This window comes from Anolis sagrei, chromosome 2 (assembly GCF_037176765.1).
Source record: "Anolis sagrei isolate rAnoSag1 chromosome 2, rAnoSag1.mat, whole genome shotgun sequence".
NCBI lineage: Eukaryota > Metazoa > Chordata > Lepidosauria > Squamata > Dactyloidae > Anolis > Anolis sagrei.
In genome coordinates, this window is record NC_090022.1 from 114,030,988 (window position 1) to 114,049,290 (window position 18,303).

General features: G+C 41.0%; 1 protein-coding gene across 3 annotated transcripts; it reads left to right on the plus strand.

Moving 5' to 3' along the window:
• Window positions 1-12: 12 nt before the first annotated feature.
• On the plus strand, window positions 13-15,749 carry GPS1 (G protein pathway suppressor 1). 3 transcript variants are annotated; one of them, XM_060764837.2, is made up of 15 exons: window positions 45-121; window positions 2,418-2,562; window positions 6,613-6,705; window positions 8,191-8,372; window positions 9,172-9,336; window positions 9,882-10,017; window positions 10,332-10,409; window positions 10,873-10,933; window positions 11,187-11,272; window positions 11,545-11,639; window positions 12,141-12,246; window positions 13,340-13,420; window positions 13,557-13,694; window positions 14,471-14,605; window positions 14,722-15,749. In XM_060764837.2, exons 2-15 carry the CDS (start codon window positions 2,452-2,454, stop codon window positions 14,794-14,796), a joined length of 1,542 nt encoding a protein of 513 aa, XP_060620820.2. In that variant the 5' UTR covers window positions 45-121; window positions 2,418-2,451; the 3' UTR covers window positions 14,797-15,749. The 3 variants fall into 3 exon arrangements, with proteins under 3 accessions (XP_060620821.1, XP_060620820.2, XP_060620822.1); XM_060764838.2 differs by lacking the exon at window positions 2,418-2,562 and having other exon boundaries at window positions 13-121; XM_060764839.2 differs by lacking the exons at window positions 45-121; window positions 2,418-2,562 and adding an exon at window positions 2,649-2,816.
• The last annotated feature ends 2,554 nt before the right edge of the window (window positions 15,750-18,303 follow it).

Genomic DNA, 18,303 nt, shown 5'->3' on the forward strand with positions numbered 1-18,303 from the left:
AGCGGATGTGACCCAGCTACGGACGGTGACCCGGAAGTGGAAAGGGGCAGGCGGGCTGGGCCCGGAAGTGCTTGGCGCGAGGGTCAATATGCCGCTACCCGTCCAAGTCTTTAATTTACAGGTATCGCGGAGGTTTCGGGGGGAAGGGTGGGGGTCTCGGGCCGGGGAGGGGGCGCTCGCGCGAGCAGGGCCCGCGGAGGGTGGGGCTCCTCCGGCTGAAGAGGGAGGGAGGGAGGGAGGGAGGGCGCGCGTGCCTGCCTGCCTGTCATCCTAGGCGGCCTGTCTCCCAGCCGGGCCCTTGGCGGGAGAGGAGAGGAGAGGAGAGGCCTAGGATCCCGGGGGGCGGGGGCGGCCTCGAGGAGCGGGCCTCGCCCCCTCCCTCCGTCCCATCGGCCTGACTCTGCCCGCCCCGGCCCCCGGCTTATACTTTGGTAGAAACCGGGCCTTGGGTGGCCGAGCTGCAAGCATGCCATGCCCCTGGATTCTGAGGGAAACGAAACATCCTTCAGTTCTCCTCAGGGTGGGGGGAGAAGTGTTCAAGCCACGTTTTTAAGGGCGCAAAATAGTAAGAAATGTCAGGCCCCTGGAAAGTCCTAGGAGAGGTGTGTGATCAGCCCTTGAGTCTCATTTTATTCTCTTTTCAGAAATAGTACACAAGTGCTACAACATACGTTGGAAAAGTCAATGTGTTTTTGAAAGGATTTTATTCCACTCCTCTGCACTGAGGTCTACAGTCATGATAAAGGACTCTATCTTTATAACTGAGGGCACATATCGGCTTTAGATTTAATGCCGTTTGATACCACCTTAACTGCCATGTCTCGATGCTTGATAATCATGGGAACTGTTGTTTGTTGATTGCAATTGTATTATATCTGTAGCTATTATTGCATTTTATTTAATTTTTAACTAGTGGGGGTTTTTAACTGCCATTTTAAGGTTTTACACCAGGTTTTAAGGAGCCCCCAGTGACATAATGGGTTAAACCTTTGTGCCGGCAGGACTACTGAATCCAGGGAGCAGGGTGAGCTCCCGTTTCAGCTCTAGCTCCTCATGTGGGGACATGACAGAAGCCTCCTACAGAATGGAAAAACATCAAACATTCAGGCATCCCCTGGACAACGCCTTTGCAGGCAGCCAATTCTCTCACACCAGAAGTGATTTGCAGTTTGTCAAGTCACTCCTGACACACTCAAAAGATGCAATGCCATATGTTATTGCTGCTGTGCCAGTGTTTATGCACTTGTATTTTGTGTGTTTGCACTATTGAATGCTTTTGTGATCCGTCCCAAGTCCCTCAGGGAGATGGTTGCGGGATATAAATAAAGTTTATTATTTATTTATTTATTTGGTGAAACATCTGCCCTCTTTTGCAGAGAAGGCTAAAGACCTTGAAAAACTACCACTCCCAATATTCCATAGCATTGAGCCATGGCAGTCATATTGGTGTCAAGCTGCAGTATCTCTACAGCGTAGGTACACCATGAGTGGCATGGAAATGTTTGATCTCTTGATTATGACATGCTGCTCCAATCTTGGGTGCAAATCTCATATTCATGGCCAGGTTCGCTTGAGGAGAAAACACACATTGCAGCTGAAAGTTTGGAATAAAAACATCAGTAAAGGAGAAGTAAAGCTTAGAAATAGGTTTTCCAAAGTGCACCTAACATTATACCTTTTTGCACCATAAACAATTTTATTATGGCCTTCAGACAGGAGGGTATCTTAATATGGGACAGTGTTTTTGCTTTTCAGTATCTCTGATCTCATAAGGCAGCTCTTAAAATATATTTTATTATAAAGCTTCAGAAGAAATATTCATATTTCTTCTAGCATGAACTTTTGTACACAATCAAAAACTGGTAGTTTATTGTTAAAGTTGGAATGTTAGAGCATAAATGTGACACTTCTTTTAAAACAAGGCGTGTTATTGACTAGTACATCTTTAGTTTCTTGAGAACATTGGAATGGGTTGAAATGCGACACCCTTTGAACCTACAAAACATGTGGCCACACGTGGTTCATATTTAGAAGGTGAGGGTTGGCCATGCTTAACTTGGACATTTAGGCTTCCACTTCTCACCTTTATAATGCCTGACTGAAAAATTCTGGACCATGTTCCATTTCCCTTCTAGGTGTTTCTTGAATTTACTTTAAACATTTCATAAACAGTCATGGGAAATTTCCTGTAGTAGAAATGTTGATTAGAGAATGCTTTGTTGGCAATATCTGAAATTGTAGGTTTTATGAGACTGTAGAGCATAATAGAGAGATGTTGCTTAGGAGAAAAATCAGATTGTTTTGTGTATTTTATCTATCAGTTAATAGGTAATTAGTACAAGCCATAAAGTCCTGGGATTTATTATTGGTTGACAATAAAACACAGCATCTTCATGTCCAATTTCATCTTTCTACAGTAACTACACTGTACCTCCTGTGAGCTGACAGTATATGATTATGTGGAACGGGGGAATGTGGCTCAATAACACAAATGTGAAATTAATGAAGGCCTGCAGTGACAAAGAGAAAAAGCCAGAACATATGATTCTAGCCCTACCATGCGTGAGTTTTTTGATGACTGCAGAGGCATTAACTTCCTTTCTTTCCTTTAGCAGCCAGCAAGTTCTGTGTCAGGGCGAGGGGGTACAGAGAGTCAGGACAGGATGAGGGATAGTTCAGTTCCAAGTTCAGCTTCTTCGTCAGTGACAGATCTGTTCAACACTCCCCGCAGCAGTAGGTCAGACCTCTTCCTCCCAGGTACATCTGGAGACTTCAGCCTGAGTGCCTGCTTATCAGCCTGCACCCTACTCTATGAGGTATCTCAAAGTAGAAAGCACTTGGGGGGATCTGAGTGAGAACTGACTTGAGTTTTAGTAGCAATAAGGCAACAGTCGGCCCTCTGTATCCACTGATTTTGCATCCATGGATTTAACCATCCATGGCTTGAAAATATATTTTTTAAATCCCCAGAAGTAAGTCTCAGTTTTGCCATTTTATATAAGGGTCACCACTTACTACACCATTGTATATAATGGGACTTCAGCATCCTCAGATTTTCATATCTACAAAGGATCTTGGAACCAGACCCCAGCAGATACCAAGGGCCCACTGTATTTGTTAAAATACATTCCTGTCTCTGAAACAAATTTACTTCCTGCTGTGTCATTTTCACTTAGTTAAGATATCTTTAATCTACCATCTAAGACGGCGTAGTGGGTTGCATACCAAGGATATGGAATTAGGAAGGACATAGAGCTAAATCTGCTTAAAAATGTAATTTTATCCTGTCTTTCCACTGTGATTTACAAGCCAGATTACTAAATTCTTGAAACAATAACTTTATTTAATAGTAGTATTAAATAAAGTAAGTAATAGGCAGATTTAAAACGAGACTTTTATTTGATATCTGAAATCCAACAACTCATGAAGGAAGTACACAACGGAAAGGGCATCACGGAAATGTGCCTTCTTGAAAGAAGGCAACCTTCCTATCCCCCATCTATAAACTTAAGAGTACCCAAATTAGGCCTTAATTAAAAACCTAAACCAAAGTTTATTATGTGGGTGAACACACTGAATTCCCTACCCTTCCTTCAGGAACTCCATTGCTCCTACTGTTACTTTTGCTGACACTGCAAAATTTGCTGCTGCAATGGTGAACACTCCCTTTCTTGGCTGTTTTTTTTTCCTTCCAAACAAGGCACACGGGTGTATGTTCACTGTTTTTAAGGGGAAATTGCAAAGGATTTTCTTCCAGTTTCAGTTTAGTGGCAGACAATTATTAGCAGATCTGTTGATAGCAGAGATTAGGTGGGCAGCGACAAAAATGGACAGGGGTTCATGTCGGCTGTGTTCCCAGCCCTGACCTTAACAATAGGTGTAGTGCATATAAAAGAAGACAATCTTCTATACAAGTAAATCTGTTCTGTGTTTGGATTCCAGCATCAGCCCTGTTCGTTATTGCTAAGGGGTCTAAAACTGTTTAAATCTTACAAAAAGCTTTATCAAAACGTATTGTCTATGAAAGGCTTAACACATCTATTTTGTGAGGTTCGTGTATTCAGGCCTTTGCAGCTAAATGACTGGAAAGGACAGCAGGATTGATCTGCCTAAAAGAGAGCTGTTAGCAGTCCAAATTGATAAGGAGCAAATAAATAATTATTGTTGGCTTCCCACTCCCATTAGCTCCAGCCAGCACAGTCGGGGCAGGGAAGGTGGGGGAAGTCCAACAACATCTAGAAAGATCATCTCACAGGATGAGGATAGCTGGGACAATATCGTGACATTACTGATATGTCTTAATATGTTCCTATCAATTATGAAATTTCAGAATGAAGGATTGGGTAAATTCGTGGAAATGCAGTCAGCAGGTCAACAATAATTAGGTCTTCAGAGAGAACTGAGTAGGGTCTCCTTGTGAAGAGAAAGAGCAGAGTATAAATAAACATAATGATGATGATGATGATGATGATGATGATGATGATGCCAGGCAATTTACTCATCATTTTTAGATAACTTCATTTTTTGGAAACTCGAAGCTAAACTGTATTAATAGTTTCTGTTGAAACTTTTTGATGTAGAGGTGAGATTGAGAAATGTTATTTCACGCATTCTTTTTTCTCTCACGTTTTTATAGTACAAGAAGTAAACCAGTGATAGAATATTTAAAAGGTCATTCTTTCTCTAAAGTAGGGTTTTAACCTTTGTTTCAGCTTAAGGGAGATTATGCATCTTGAACTCTATTGTAGAAAAAAAGGATGTGGTTAAGCATACCCTCTCCACTGCTTCTCAGTTTAAAACAAAATCTTGTCAGTGCCTTATGGCTTAGTTGATGGAGATCATGGGTGAAGCTTGCGGTGCTTCATTGCTGCCTTCCTGGGACCAAGAGAGTACCCTAGCTCATCTCCTTTCAATGCAGTGAAAGACTGGTTATAAGCAGCCTTGTATGAACAATTTTGTTTTGCCGTTACCTCTCTTTTAACTGGAGAACGCTTGATCTTTATCCAAACTCCAGGCTTCTCAGGAGCATAGGCCATGGGAATAACAATATAGGAAAGTTATTGCTTACATAGTGGCATAGTGGCTTTATAGTGGCATCTAATTGGTCATTTCAGGAAATAAGAACGTAAGGACCTTTAATCAAGTGTAGCAAGACTCATATTCTTGAGGTCATGATATTTAGACAGATGGCAGATGTTGTAATTAGGATAATGGCTGCTAGTAGACCAAATGATGCCAAAGCAAGGAACACTCTCTTCCTGCTTATATAGTGTCTTGATCCCTCGCTTATTGTCTGTGTTGTTCATTTTGTGACTTTAATGCATGATTTTCATGTGCAATATCTGTTATACAAGATAACAAATGTGCAAGGTAGAAACTGTAAATTGATTTATTCATGCCATATGAATTAAGTCTGACTTGCCTTATTTCTTGACTTCATAGTTGAGTAGCTAGTTAGGCCTTTCTTAACCTGCAACGCTATAGATCTGCTGAACCAGGACCTAGGACATCCATAGTCCATGCATTCATATCTCTTCTTGATACACCTGGAAGCAGAGAACTCTTGTCAAGCCCCCCCGCCCTCCCAAACTGGGTCTGCAAGGCAATTACTCAGTGATTTCTAAGACAGAGATAAAAACATTTATCTTTCCTAACTTACACTGGCCCGCGATAAGACATTCCAAAAAGTTTAATAGAAGTGTATCTGGGGAGCTAAGGTTGGGAACCACAGACTTGGATCACTAGTCCCTAAACACAGCCCTAATCAAGATAACAAATTATTGCTCCAAAAGTGATGTATTTTCCTGGGCCTCTGTGTGATAACTCATATGATCATCAGACTTCATCAGACTCCTTAGCTATGTCCATGATGGTATTGAGGAGCTGTACTTACATTTGGCTTTTATCCTCAAGTTTCATTTTAGCATAGTGCCAAATATCCCTAAGAAAATTTGATGAGGAGCATTCATGTCCTGTGATTGGAAATCAAGAATATGTATGATAATTTGTATATAAGTTTTGCAGAATTGTGGAACATTATCCACACATACAAGACATCCTACTTTCTTGCTTGCTGGCATTTTGGAATCCACATTTGGATATGGCTTTCAGTATTGCTAAAAATGCATTAGGAAATTTAATATTGCTTTTATCTGTTTAAAGAAATTTTACTATATTTTAATATCATTTTGGACTCTTCTATATTGATGCCTTTTCAGAATTTTCAGCATGGAATAGGATGTATACATAATAAATAAGCACAATCTTGGTTGAATAAACTGAGAAAAAGAGGCATTTATTTTTTGTTTTGATGAATTCAGTTTATTTTTGTCCTAGATATAAAATTGATAAATACCTGAGCAAGGAGATCCCATTCTCTGGGATGGCTACTGATCAGAAAAATCATCAGCCCTCTCCCACCCTGAAAAACCATTGAGAGCAAAAGTTGCTTGAGTGAATGGGTAGTGTGGAGATCTTATGAGTCTTCCGGATAGATGTGAAAGAGAGATCTTCATTTTCTGGTTGTAACTACTGTGATTTCAAGCCTCTTTCCCATGGGGCAGGGAAGGAGCTTCCTGGATTCTGTTTCACACACAAACTTTGCTGTTACAGGGTGCGGTAGAGCCCATGCAGATTGATATAGACCCTCAAGAAGATCAGCAAAATGCACCGGATATCAACTATGTGGTGGAGAACCCGACGCTGGTACGTGTTGGGGTTGCAGCTGTGACATATCATAGCAAGACAGTTCAGACTTAACCTGTAAAAACGTGGATTCTGCATCTGTCATGAATTTAAACAAAGATTATATGTCAACAACCATGAAGCTTTTAAATTTTGCTACATTTCCAAATTATCTTTTTATGCTGTACAGATGTCTGTCAAAAGTTCAAGCAGGGAATAAAATTTTTACTGTCCAAGGAAGGTGGCTATATAAGGGGAACAGAAAAACTTCTATGAGTAGAATTTACAACTGATCAGCAAAAGCAGGCTACAGTTTTTCTTTTTCTTTTAATAACAGTGATATTTGGATTATATTCTTGTATGTGCAATGGGAAAAAAGCAAAACAAAGCAGTAATTAATTCATTTAGTATTAGTATTTTCAGTATTTAAATATTTTTGCAATAGTACTTCAAGGTAAGTCTGTATTACTTTCATATTGTAAATGGGAATTGTGAGATTAAATGGTGATTTGCTTAAGGTTATGCAATTGATTTCTTGAATGTGTACAATTTGAATAGGGGATTGCTATATTCTTAGCTGTACTATAGTTCACTGGTTGAGCTTGGCTCCTTCCTTTTTTAAAAAATAATTTTTATTGGTAAATAACATAAAAAAGAAGAGAGAACGTTAAACAAACAAAAAAAAACATTAGACATACAAATATTTAAAATAATGTATACATTCCTGAGGCGTTTTCTCTATTACAGTGAAAGTGGGAGAACATCATAAAGAAAAAGTGTAAAGACTAGAAAAAAATAGAAGAGAAAAAAAATAATCTGACAGACATACATATATATATTTCCATTGTCACTTCCAGATCGCTACCCGTTGTATTAATTAAATCTTTTTCTACAAATTCCTAATAAAAGTCCCTCCTTCCTACTAAGGTAATTCAGGTAGCTTGTACATTTAGTTAGTGAAATGTTTATATAGTGTCTTATATCAAAAAATCTCAAAGCAGCTTACAAATAGCATTCAAACAGGGCAGACGGTTTAAAAGTATTGAAAGAATTTTAAACTACCTAAAATATATTGTACAACATAAGTTAAAATAAGAAGGTCTAAACATTTTAAAAAACTTCGTATAACAATATTTAGACAGGCAGCAAAGTGCAATGGTTTGAACATTGGACTATGACTCTGGCAATCAAGGTTCGAATGCCGTTTGATATTGGAAAACCATTGAGTAGTTTTGGGCAAGTCACATTCTGTCAGCCTCAGAAGAGGGCAAAGGCAACCCCACTCTGAACCAGTCTTGCCAAGAAAATTGCCTGATAGGTTTGCATTAAAATCACCCTTGAAGGTACATAACAACAGCAGCAGCATTTGGGTTGAATTAATGAAGCTTAGAGGTCTTGATGAGCAGGCTCGTTTTAACTTGGGACCTAAATGAAGTGAGTGTTGGTGACAATTGGACATTTTATTACAACTTAAACAGTATCTTTTCTTTCTGCTGGACCATTCAGGATCTGGAGCAGTATGCAGCAAGTTACAGCGGCCTGATGAGAATTGAGCGGCTACAGTTCATTGCTGACCACTGCCCGCAGCTGCGCGTAGAAGCCCTCAAAATGGCTCTCTCGTTTGTCCAAAGAACATTCAACGTTGATGTGTATGAAGAAATTCACCGGAAGTTGACCGAAGCCACCAGGTACTGAGATAAAGAAGGTTCAGACTTGGTATCTTTTCTTAGGGACCTGGCAATCCTTTTGGTCTACTTTAACATCAAGCAAGCCAGTGCAGGCACCTTGCCCAAAGACAGAAGATTTTGTGATGGTTTTCTACATACAGTTTTGATGCTCACTAAGTTGAGGTGGTAAATGTGTGTTAGTGGCAGTGGAAACCCCAAGCAGGATAGAGATTTAGCATAAATTGTGACATTCTAGTCACTTCTGATTTTCCCAGTTCTCTTATTATTATCCCTAGGTCAGATACAGCCTGCTGCTCCTTAGCTGAAACTAGTAACAAAACATGTTGACCCCAATTCTTAGCTAACATTCCCCACTGGTTCTGCAGAATATTTATTGATCACTGACTGCAGTCCCATATGTTCATAATAAAACTTTAGAGTTATAAGCAGAAGTGAGAAACATGTATTTTTGGACTACAAGCCCCATCAGCTTTAGCCAATATAGTTGGGAGTTAAGTATCATGAGGGTAGAAGTTCAACAACATCTGAAAGGCTCCTGGATTTCAGATAGATGTGGATCTCCACTTTTATTTACTCCAAAAACTGTGTGCTTATAGTACTGCATTAATCACATTTTAAAGCATTTGAATCAAGAGTTCTTATTGACTGCAAGATGAACATGAAATGAAGCTAATTGGATAATACAATTTTCTAGTAGAGCCTTTTTCCTTCTGCTGTTTATAGATTATTATTGCAATACAGGTGATGCATGGTTGCCCTTTCCTCTTCACTCACCGTCTTCTTACTGCTTCCTTTCCAGAGAGTTACAAAACACACCGGATGCTGTCCCAGATGGAGGGATAGAGCCCCCTCCTTTAGACACGGCGTGGGTTGAAGCTACCCGGAAAAAAGCGCTTCTCAAGCTAGAAAAGCTAGACACAGATCTAAAGAACTATAAAGGGAATTCAATAAAAGAAAGCATCAGGTGATGTGCAAGGAGATCAACTACTACAAAAAAATCCAGATTTTGCAATAATTAATATACATCTCAAGTGCAGAATTAGATGTTTCATCCATGGGGTGTCTCAGAAATATTGTATGGGTTTGTACCTAGTTGCATTGGACTGTTCACACAGTTTGTGGGTAGATCATACATGCAGTAGACTCATTGAGAAATCCAGCTTCAGGCATCAACTCATCTGTGTAAGAATGTCACCTAAATGGTCTACTTAGACAAACAAATTCCACCTTTTGGGGGCCATAGAACCATTCAGAAGTCATTTTGTGATTGTTAACTAAGTGCTTGAGCTGCTTCTCTTTCACCCTGCCTCCATCCCAGATATGGTATCACATGCATGTTGTGCTGTTTGAGGGAATTGTACGCAGTGAGGGTTCAATATGTACTAAGTTTGGTTCCAAGACTCCCCCAGGTTGACTTACTGGATCGGAATTTATTAATAGCTTGGTGTGGTTTGTGGAGTTTTTGCATGATAGTTTATTTATTTCAATGGTAATGCCCTTTCTTTCTAGGAGAGGCCATGATGACCTAGGAGACCACTATCTTGACTGTGGGGATCTTAGCAATGCCCTCAAATGTTATTCACGAGCCCGTGATTACTGCACCAGTGCAAAGCATGTCATTAACATGTGCCTCAATGTTATCAAGGTAAAAAGCAGTGTCAAGCAGTGGCCCTTGTGGAGGGTGGGTGGAGGCAGCAGGGGAATTTGGGTTTAGGGCAGAATTTTTGTTTTGTTGCAGCTCCCAACTACCAACAAGAAAGTCTCCCTTCTTTTCTCTTCTTGCCATTTGACATATGCACCTGCTGACCCATCAAGAAAATTCCTAATGGTTCCAAGCAGCTGGCAATTTTTGACTCTAACATGAGAGAAATGTTCTTGTTCATGGAGGCCTAGAATGTCCTGCCAGTACTGTTACCAACTCCTGTTGGAGTGCTGAGGCACCTCCTTGTTTCCTTGCAGGTCAGCGTTTATCTTCAGAATTGGTCCCATGTCCTGAGCTACGTCAGCAAGGCAGAATCAACACCAGAAATTGCAGAGGTACTAAGTTTTTTACAACATGCTATTGTTTTATATTTTATTTAATACATTAGTTATCATGCCTTTTCTCCTGGGAGTCCAGCATAGCGGAGAAGGCTCCTTCTGGAAGGCTTCCTTAGACAGTACCAAGCTCCCTCTCATTATACATGCACACCAGTCTTATGAGGTGGGTTAGGCTGAGATACAGCAACTGACCCAAGGTCACCCAGTAAGACTCATGGCTGAGTGGGAATTTCCTCTGGATCTCTTCACTTCCAGGCTATTGAAATTGCTACAGTACTTTAGCTCTTAGAATGTCCTTCAATGCCCTGGATTACTAAGGTGAAACCATATCAAATCCATAGCAATACTTTGATTAGGCTCGACCCAAATGCCTAAGAAGTGGATGAGCTTTTGAGTTGTTCTCACTGAAATCTTACTTGCTGCTACTCGCATGTTGATTCTCTGCCTCCTCCCCTTATAGCAAAGAGGTGAACGGGACAGCCAGACACAGGCAATCCTCACTAAGTTGAAGTGTGCTGCAGGTGAGTCTGTAGTTTGCTTGATCTGTGGGCAGAGTGTTGGTCTTTGGTTCTAGTTAGATGTACAGTGGAGGTCGGGTGGGGTTTTTTGTTTTCCCCAGTTGTTTTGTCATTGGACCATGCCCCCTGTATTTATATCTCTAATCCTTCTGGAGTTCCCCTATAGGATGCTGTGTAATCTCAGTACAGTATTATGTCTTTGCCCATACATATCCTTAAATTACTGGACAAAAGACTAACTTAATCTGTTTCTTAGGCTTGGCTGAACTGGCTGCCCGAAAGTACAAGCAGGCAGCAAAATGCTTCTTGCTGGCCTCATTTGATCACTGTGATTTTCCTGAGGTAAGGGTGAGGAAGAATATGGGCAAGAAGAGCGGTGGGGTGGGTATGACACAAAATGTCAAGTGTGATCCCAGTTGTGGATGAAATCAAGATTGGATTGATTCAGGGAATGGCTAACCTTGTTTGTTCTGAGTGTCTTGGAAACCATCTGTTCTTTGTGTATAAGACTCTGGATAAGATGAGTCAGACTGCCTTTCTTTGTCTTCAACTTAAGTTAAGAGTTTGTGCTCACTGTGCTCTTCTTCAGAGATAATCCCTTCTATCTTTTCCAGCTGCTCTCTCCTAGTAATGTTGCTGTATATGGTGGCCTGTGTGCACTCGCCACCTTTGACCGCCAGGAACTGCAGCGCAATGTCATCTCCAGCAGGTGAGGGATTTGTGGGGCTGTGAGCACTAAATAACCCTCATGAATTAATTAATGTACTCAGGTAGTACAAGAATCTCTTGCATGTTCCATTGAAGTCATTGAGCCCCACTGCCAGATGCAGCAACCTGGGATTGCATTCTTAAGTTTCTTGTATCTTTTTCCCCAGAGCAGGGATGGGTTGTGTGGAACTGTGCAGATAAATAGCCAGAAGGGAAATAATTAAGCAGCCTCCCTTTTTAGTGTCATTTTCTGTGGTTGACAAAACTAAACAACAGTAGAATGGTAGATCTCTCCACTCATCCTGACAGACGTCCCACCACCGAGGGGCCCATATGCAAGGTTGAGTACTCCTTTAGTGTGCCATTCCCTTAGGATCAGGCCTCCAGCCTTCTGGGGTTCTCATAGAGAGCTGTAGATTCCAACAGTTCTGCTGTGATGTCCTGCTTGCAAGGGATGTAGGGAATGGATCCCTTTGGACCCTGACATCTGTTGTGTTTTCAGCTCCTTCAAACTCTTCCTGGAGCTGGAACCACAGGTGCGTGACATCATATTCAAGTTCTACGAATCTAAATACGCCTCATGTCTCAAGATGCTGGATGAAATGAAGGTAGGTTCTGGGAATTTCCACTTTCCCTCTAGGGATTGGTGCCTTTTCCTATTAGGGAAAATGAGTCTTCAAAACAAAAGCATCAAACACAGATCAGAGCAAAAAAGGCACTGAGTGACTGACCTGAATTTGGCAACTTAGCTATGTCACACCTGTTATTTGCTAGTTACACTCATTCTATGCACAATTTAAAGTGCTGGATTTACTCTTTGAAGTTTTAATTATTTGGGACCTAGCTATATCAAAGACTGCTTTCTTCTGTAACCTGATTCTTTCTGCTCACTCAGATCTTTTCAATGATTCAAGTCATCTAGACCTCTCAGTTTTAAATATTCTGATTTTCTTTTCTTCTGTGTTGGTTACGATGTATGGTTTTTCTGGTCTGTTATGTATCTAAATAATTTGTTATGAACACTTGAGGTCTTTCCTGTGTTGTGACATCCAGATCTTTAGAATAATACTTCAGAGGTGATGCACCATTATCGATGGTGGGAAATCACAGGTTGCATGGAGTCTTGTGTGGACTTTTATGTGATCTTAATTACCCCTTCCCTCCCCAGACTGTAGATCACATTGTAAAACGAAAGCATTGTAGGTGGTGAGAAATAATCCCCCAAGTGTCTGAAAAGTTTGGTATATTAGCTCTTTCCACAATAACCTAACCATATGTAGGTTAAAAAGCAAAATGAAAAATAAGTTTTGGTTTCTCTGAATGTATTGCTGTAGCCCACCAGGAGGGCACAGAAGTAAAAAGTGTCTCTTCCCCAGTCCCTTGTGTCACTGCCAGCCCAGACTAGAGAAATTTGCCTAGAATTAGCATGGAGTTCTCTTTGTTGGGAAAAGGAGAGTGTTTCCTTTTTAGAAATTACCAAACGAGAGAGCAAAAATTTGTTTCCACAAAGTTGTCTTAATTAAATTCTGGGTTAACAGTATATTAAGTGTATAGTACATACACTTAATATACTGTTAACCCAGAATATATTTTCTCCTAGTATTTCTCTTTTGTATATTTCTATTTCCATATATAGTTGCTTTTTGTAGCAGGTTTGAGGCAGCCTGTTAATTCTTTCTTTGTTATCTTTGTTTTGCTCAGGATAATCTGCTGCTGGATATGTACTTGGCACCTCATGTGAGAACGCTTTATACTCAGATCCGAAATCGGGCCCTTATACAGGTAACTGGACTGCAGGGTTCCAAACGATTGCCCGCCTGAAGAGTAGTGGGATTGTCTGATTTCATCCCTTGCTGAATGTAGCCAGAGAGTCATTAATTGGCACCTTCCTCTTTCCAAATTTATCTTCCATTTCTAGTATTTCAGCCCCTATGTTTCAGCTGACATGCGCAAGATGGCCACTGCATTCAACACTACTGTAGCAGCTCTGGAGGACGAGCTCACTCAGCTGATCCTAGAGGGACTGATTAATGCCAGGATAGACTCTCATAGTAAGGTAAGGGCCAGTCACACTCAAGCTCATATCTGCACTCATGAAAGATCTGTTGACTTGCCAAGAACTGAATGCCTCGCACATTCCTTTAGTAGCTGTATGCAAATATAAATACCACCAGGAGAAGCCTGCATTGCTTGCTCAAAAGCTGTAATTTAATATCCTGATTTGAAAACCTAATTGTCACACAAAAGGTTTGACTATTTTGGTAAGAATTAGAATGGCAGAAGAGAGTCTGGTGAGTGGAATGTGAGCGGAATATGGGGCAGTTGTGCTGGAGGCATATGCTTCTCTTCATTTGCCACCACACAATTCCCTATTGAGCTTCTGACCAATCAGCAGACACTGACCCCACTATTAATTCTTCTTCTCAAACATGGAAAACATGCGGTTTTTTTATGAAGAGCTCCTAGCACCAGGGCTCAAGAGATATATTTCTGGCTATGTGAGGTTTCTGTTAACACAAAAAGTAAAGGCTGTTTTATGAATATGTAAATACACACACACACACACAGTATGAAAGAATTGGTAGGGAAACATGGAAGGCAACAGTTGTGTCACCTCTTGTAAATTTTTGTTTATGAGGCAGGGTAATGGTGCAACAAATGTTTTTAATGCTCTCCAGTTTTTAAAATGTTTGGAGCCACAAGGACAAGTTACATTCCACAAATACTTGCCAGTATTTCTGTGGAAATTGTCCTAAAAGATTCTCTAACTCCCCTTCTCTCCTCTTTAAAACTCTCTGGGTCTCTCCAGCAACTTTCTCCCTTGTTTTCTAGATTTTATATGCACGGGATGTTGACCAGCGTAGCACCACCTTTGAAAAGTCCTTGCTGATGGGGAAGGAGTTCCAGCGTCGCGCCAAAGCTATGATCCTACGAGCGGCTGTCTTGCGTAATCAGATCCATGTGAAGGTCAGCAAGGGGAGCTGGATTTGGGGTTCCCTCTTCTTTACTGCAATTGTGGTAACTCACGGCCCGATTATAGCTCATTGCTTACAGAGCCCATGGTCTTTATTGTCTTGTTGCAGTCTCCTCCAAGAGAAGGAAGCCAAGGGGAACTCACTCCAGCGAACAGCCAGTCCCGGATGAGCACCAACATGTGAAGCTCTTTGAATCATCAAAAGACTCTTCCCCCTTCCCACCCAGGGCTGTGTGTGTACACCGTGTCTGCGCCACCAATCCTCCCTTGGTGCCTTTTCAGACTCTCTAGGTGTGGGAGGGCCAGGACTGCTGGGGACATGCCTTGAGAGTCTGAGAAACTCCTCTTAGAACAGAAACCTCCATTAGATGCAGCATTTTCGAGAACCTGCGAGCGTGTTGGTACTGGGGTGTGTCTTGTCCAGGGTGTTTCCCAAACAGACCTTTCACTTGGCTTCCTTGAGCTGCCAGCAGAGCTTTCTAGTTTTCATTCAGTAAATTATATAGCATGAATCTGGAGGGACAAGTGTGTGTCTGTAGAACTTCTTATTCAGATAGGCACAGTATCCCAGACCCTGTAAAACCCTCTCAAGCAACACCAATAGGCAACCTGGCAGAATTTCTGTTCACTTAGTGCAAGCTTTGGGTTTGCATTTACCCTGGATCAGGCCAACTTCAGACTTTTTTCAGTTTTTAGAATCCGGATTCTGCCTTGTTCAGGTTTTAGCTAATGTTGATGGTCCTTACCCAATTTACTAGCTTACTTGGGCCCCAACAGAGAAAGTGAAATGGCAGGGAAGGGCCTTCACTTGTATCTGGGCTGAACCTCATCTGGCTCGCTGAACTCCTGGAACCACTTATTTATCCTTTGCAAAAACAAGGGGGAGGGGGGAGTTGTGTTAGTGATCCCAGGCCAGACTCTTAATTGTGTTTTGTTAACAAACATAGTTTACATATTTGAATACACCACAATTCCTTTTGTTTAGGATTCATCCATTGGGGATTCATCCCAGGGACAAGTTACAAATTTGAACCTAGCCCTTGACAACTCAATAGATTTTCTTCAGACACTGTTAATGCTATTTAGTTTAAAACAAAGTTTTCTCCTATGCATTAAAAAGCATAATTGTAAAGATGACTGCAGAACTGAGCGCTTATTCTTTCCCTCATGGACATGCATCCTAAAATTGGAAACAAGTCAACCTTCTAGCACAGATGTTTGAGGAAATGACAAATGTGTGAAATTGCAGTCTTTACAAGTGGCACTGAATATATGTTTACCTTAATCGAGATTGGAGTTAAAAGCAGACCCTGCAAGTCCTCTTGGGTAGTTGGCAGGGTAGGCAGTTCTCTTAGAAAACGGCATTTAAAAAAAAAGATGGAAGAAAGTTTATGACACTGTTTTGTGTATATTGTTTGGTTTCCATTTTTCAATGAAAGCTAGGATTATTAGAATCTATCCCATGCAATACACTGAATACACTGGCTGAACTGTGGAGAAATAAGATTTTGAGGAATTCTAGGCTACGAGGATGGAGGAGGAGAATGGGCTGCTTACCTGTAAGTATGTTACTTCGAGTGGTCATCTGTGAAATTTGCACATATGGGTCTTCTCACATTTGCACAGTTTCAGAACTCTCCAGATGTTGGAAATTGAAACATTTTGACAGCAGCTCCATCTACTCTCCCCTTATTGTATAAAGCCAGCGGGAGGGGCAAATGCCTCAGTTCCTTAGCCACAATAAATGCCATAGATATCGGAAATTATAACTGCGGGGAATGTGGAAGTGCAAATTTCACAAATGACCACTTGAAGAAACGCGGTTACAGGTAAGCAACCCGTTCTTCGTGGTCTCTGTGAAATGCACACATATGGGTATTAGCAAGCTACCAACCTGGAGGTGGGATCATGCCACGCAGGAAAACATGACAATTCTGCCAAAAGCTGCATCTTGATGGGATACAACATCAAGCTTGTAGTGGGAAACAAAGGTTAATGATGTTCAACAGGCTGGTGCTCTACAGATTTCCTCCAATAGTACCCCATGCAGGAAGGCTTTGGAGGTAACAACAGCTCAAATTGAGTGACCATTGATCAAAGCAGGAGGATCCCAACCTGCTAGACTGTAAGGCAGTCTGATGGTGGTAGTGATCCAGGCTGATAGCTGCTGTGATGAGAGTGGAAGTCCTAGGGCGTCTTGACAGTACTTAAGAAAGAGCCTCAGGGATTTCCTGTGTGCACTTATTCAATGCACATAGAAGGCAAGGGCTCGCCTGACATCCAAGGTATGCAAGGATTTCTCCAATTGAGTGGTTGGGTTCTGAAAGAAGCCTGGTAGGATCAAGTCTTGGGACATATGAAAGCAGGAAACCGCTTTGGGGTGAAAGGAGATTTCCGTACAGAGGATGACCTTATTGTTGTGAAACCAAAGGTAAGGTTTGTCTGCCTGTAGGGCACATAGTTCACTGACATGACAGGCCGAGATGAGTGCTACGAGGAATGCCGAGGTCTATCAAAGCCAGTGGCTCAAAGGGCGGACAGGAAAGCTGGGTCAGAATGAGCTCGAGGCTCTATACCGGGGCCAGAGAAGTCACCAGTAGATAGATGTTCACCAGCTCTTTCAATAAACATGTCTTTAAATCATATAAATATTTTAATATACTATATTTTAACAATTTCCTCCTTTCACAGATATAATTATAATCCCTGTCCCTCCCAACCTTGTGGCACAGTTTGGTGACGTGAATCTGGATGTGCCTGGTTTGCATCAAACACCTCATTGCCATCTTGGCACTCCTTCTAAAATTTTAAGTTTCTTAAGGCTAGTTGAAAATATTGTTTCTTTCTTACAAGATGTTGCAAAATTTTCAATTACACTATGTGGCATGATGTTCCTGGGATATAAATCTCATTTCCTAATTGGTTCTATCATAAAAACATGGAAAAGGTTTATTAAACTGCAAAAACTTGGTGCAAGACATTCTGCAACACATTTTTCTATAATTTTTCATTGAATATCTCAGAGTCTCAACCAATTTGTTATAAGGTGGTCAGTTGAAACATTCACACCTAGCTCCAGCAGAGAAGAGCTCTTTGCCCCACCCCAGCCATTCCACAGATATATAAACCTATTGTCCTAATTCCAACAGACCTCACTACCTCTGAGGATGCTTGCCATAGATGCAGGTGAAACGTCAGGAAAAATGCCTCTAGAACATGGCCCTATAGCCCGAAAAAACCTACAAGAACCTAGTGATTCCAGCCATGAAAGCCTTCGACAATACAATTTGATATACATAGTTTGTGGCAGTTCACAGAAATGAAGTTTCTGGAGTATGACAACTACTTTCAAAGCACATACCTCAGAATTAAATAGGAAACAACACTTTCAAGCCAGGAACAGATTTTTTTTTCAAATTTTGTTTCATAGTGTTATGTTTTGTAAAATGAAATCCTATGAGGATTTTTAAAAATAAAAATCCTACCATGGTCTTAGGAACCGAATCACACATGACATATTTTCATGCAAGCAGAATAAGTTAGGACAGCTAATGTTATGAACTTTATATTATAAGTGGTTACAGTAGAGCAGTGGTTCTTAACCTGTGGGCCATGAGGTTGACAATCTGGTCCGTGAGCCTCTTTCCTCTATTTTATTTATTTCTGCTCCTGTTAATCTTAGATTTGTTCC

Excerpts from the sequence above, each read along its gene's own strand:
- GPS1 (XM_060764839.2), top strand. The coding sequence starts at position 2,664 with ATGAGGGATAGTTCAGTTCCAAGTTCAGCTTCTTCGTCAGTGACAGAT. Across the intron at positions 10,410-10,872 it reads CAACACCAGAAATTGCAGAG|CAAAGAGGTGAACGGGACAG; the intron begins GTACTAAGTTTT and ends CTCCCCTTATAG. Across the intron at positions 13,695-14,470 it reads GGATAGACTCTCATAGTAAG|ATTTTATATGCACGGGATGT; the intron begins GTAAGGGCCAGT and ends CTTGTTTTCTAG.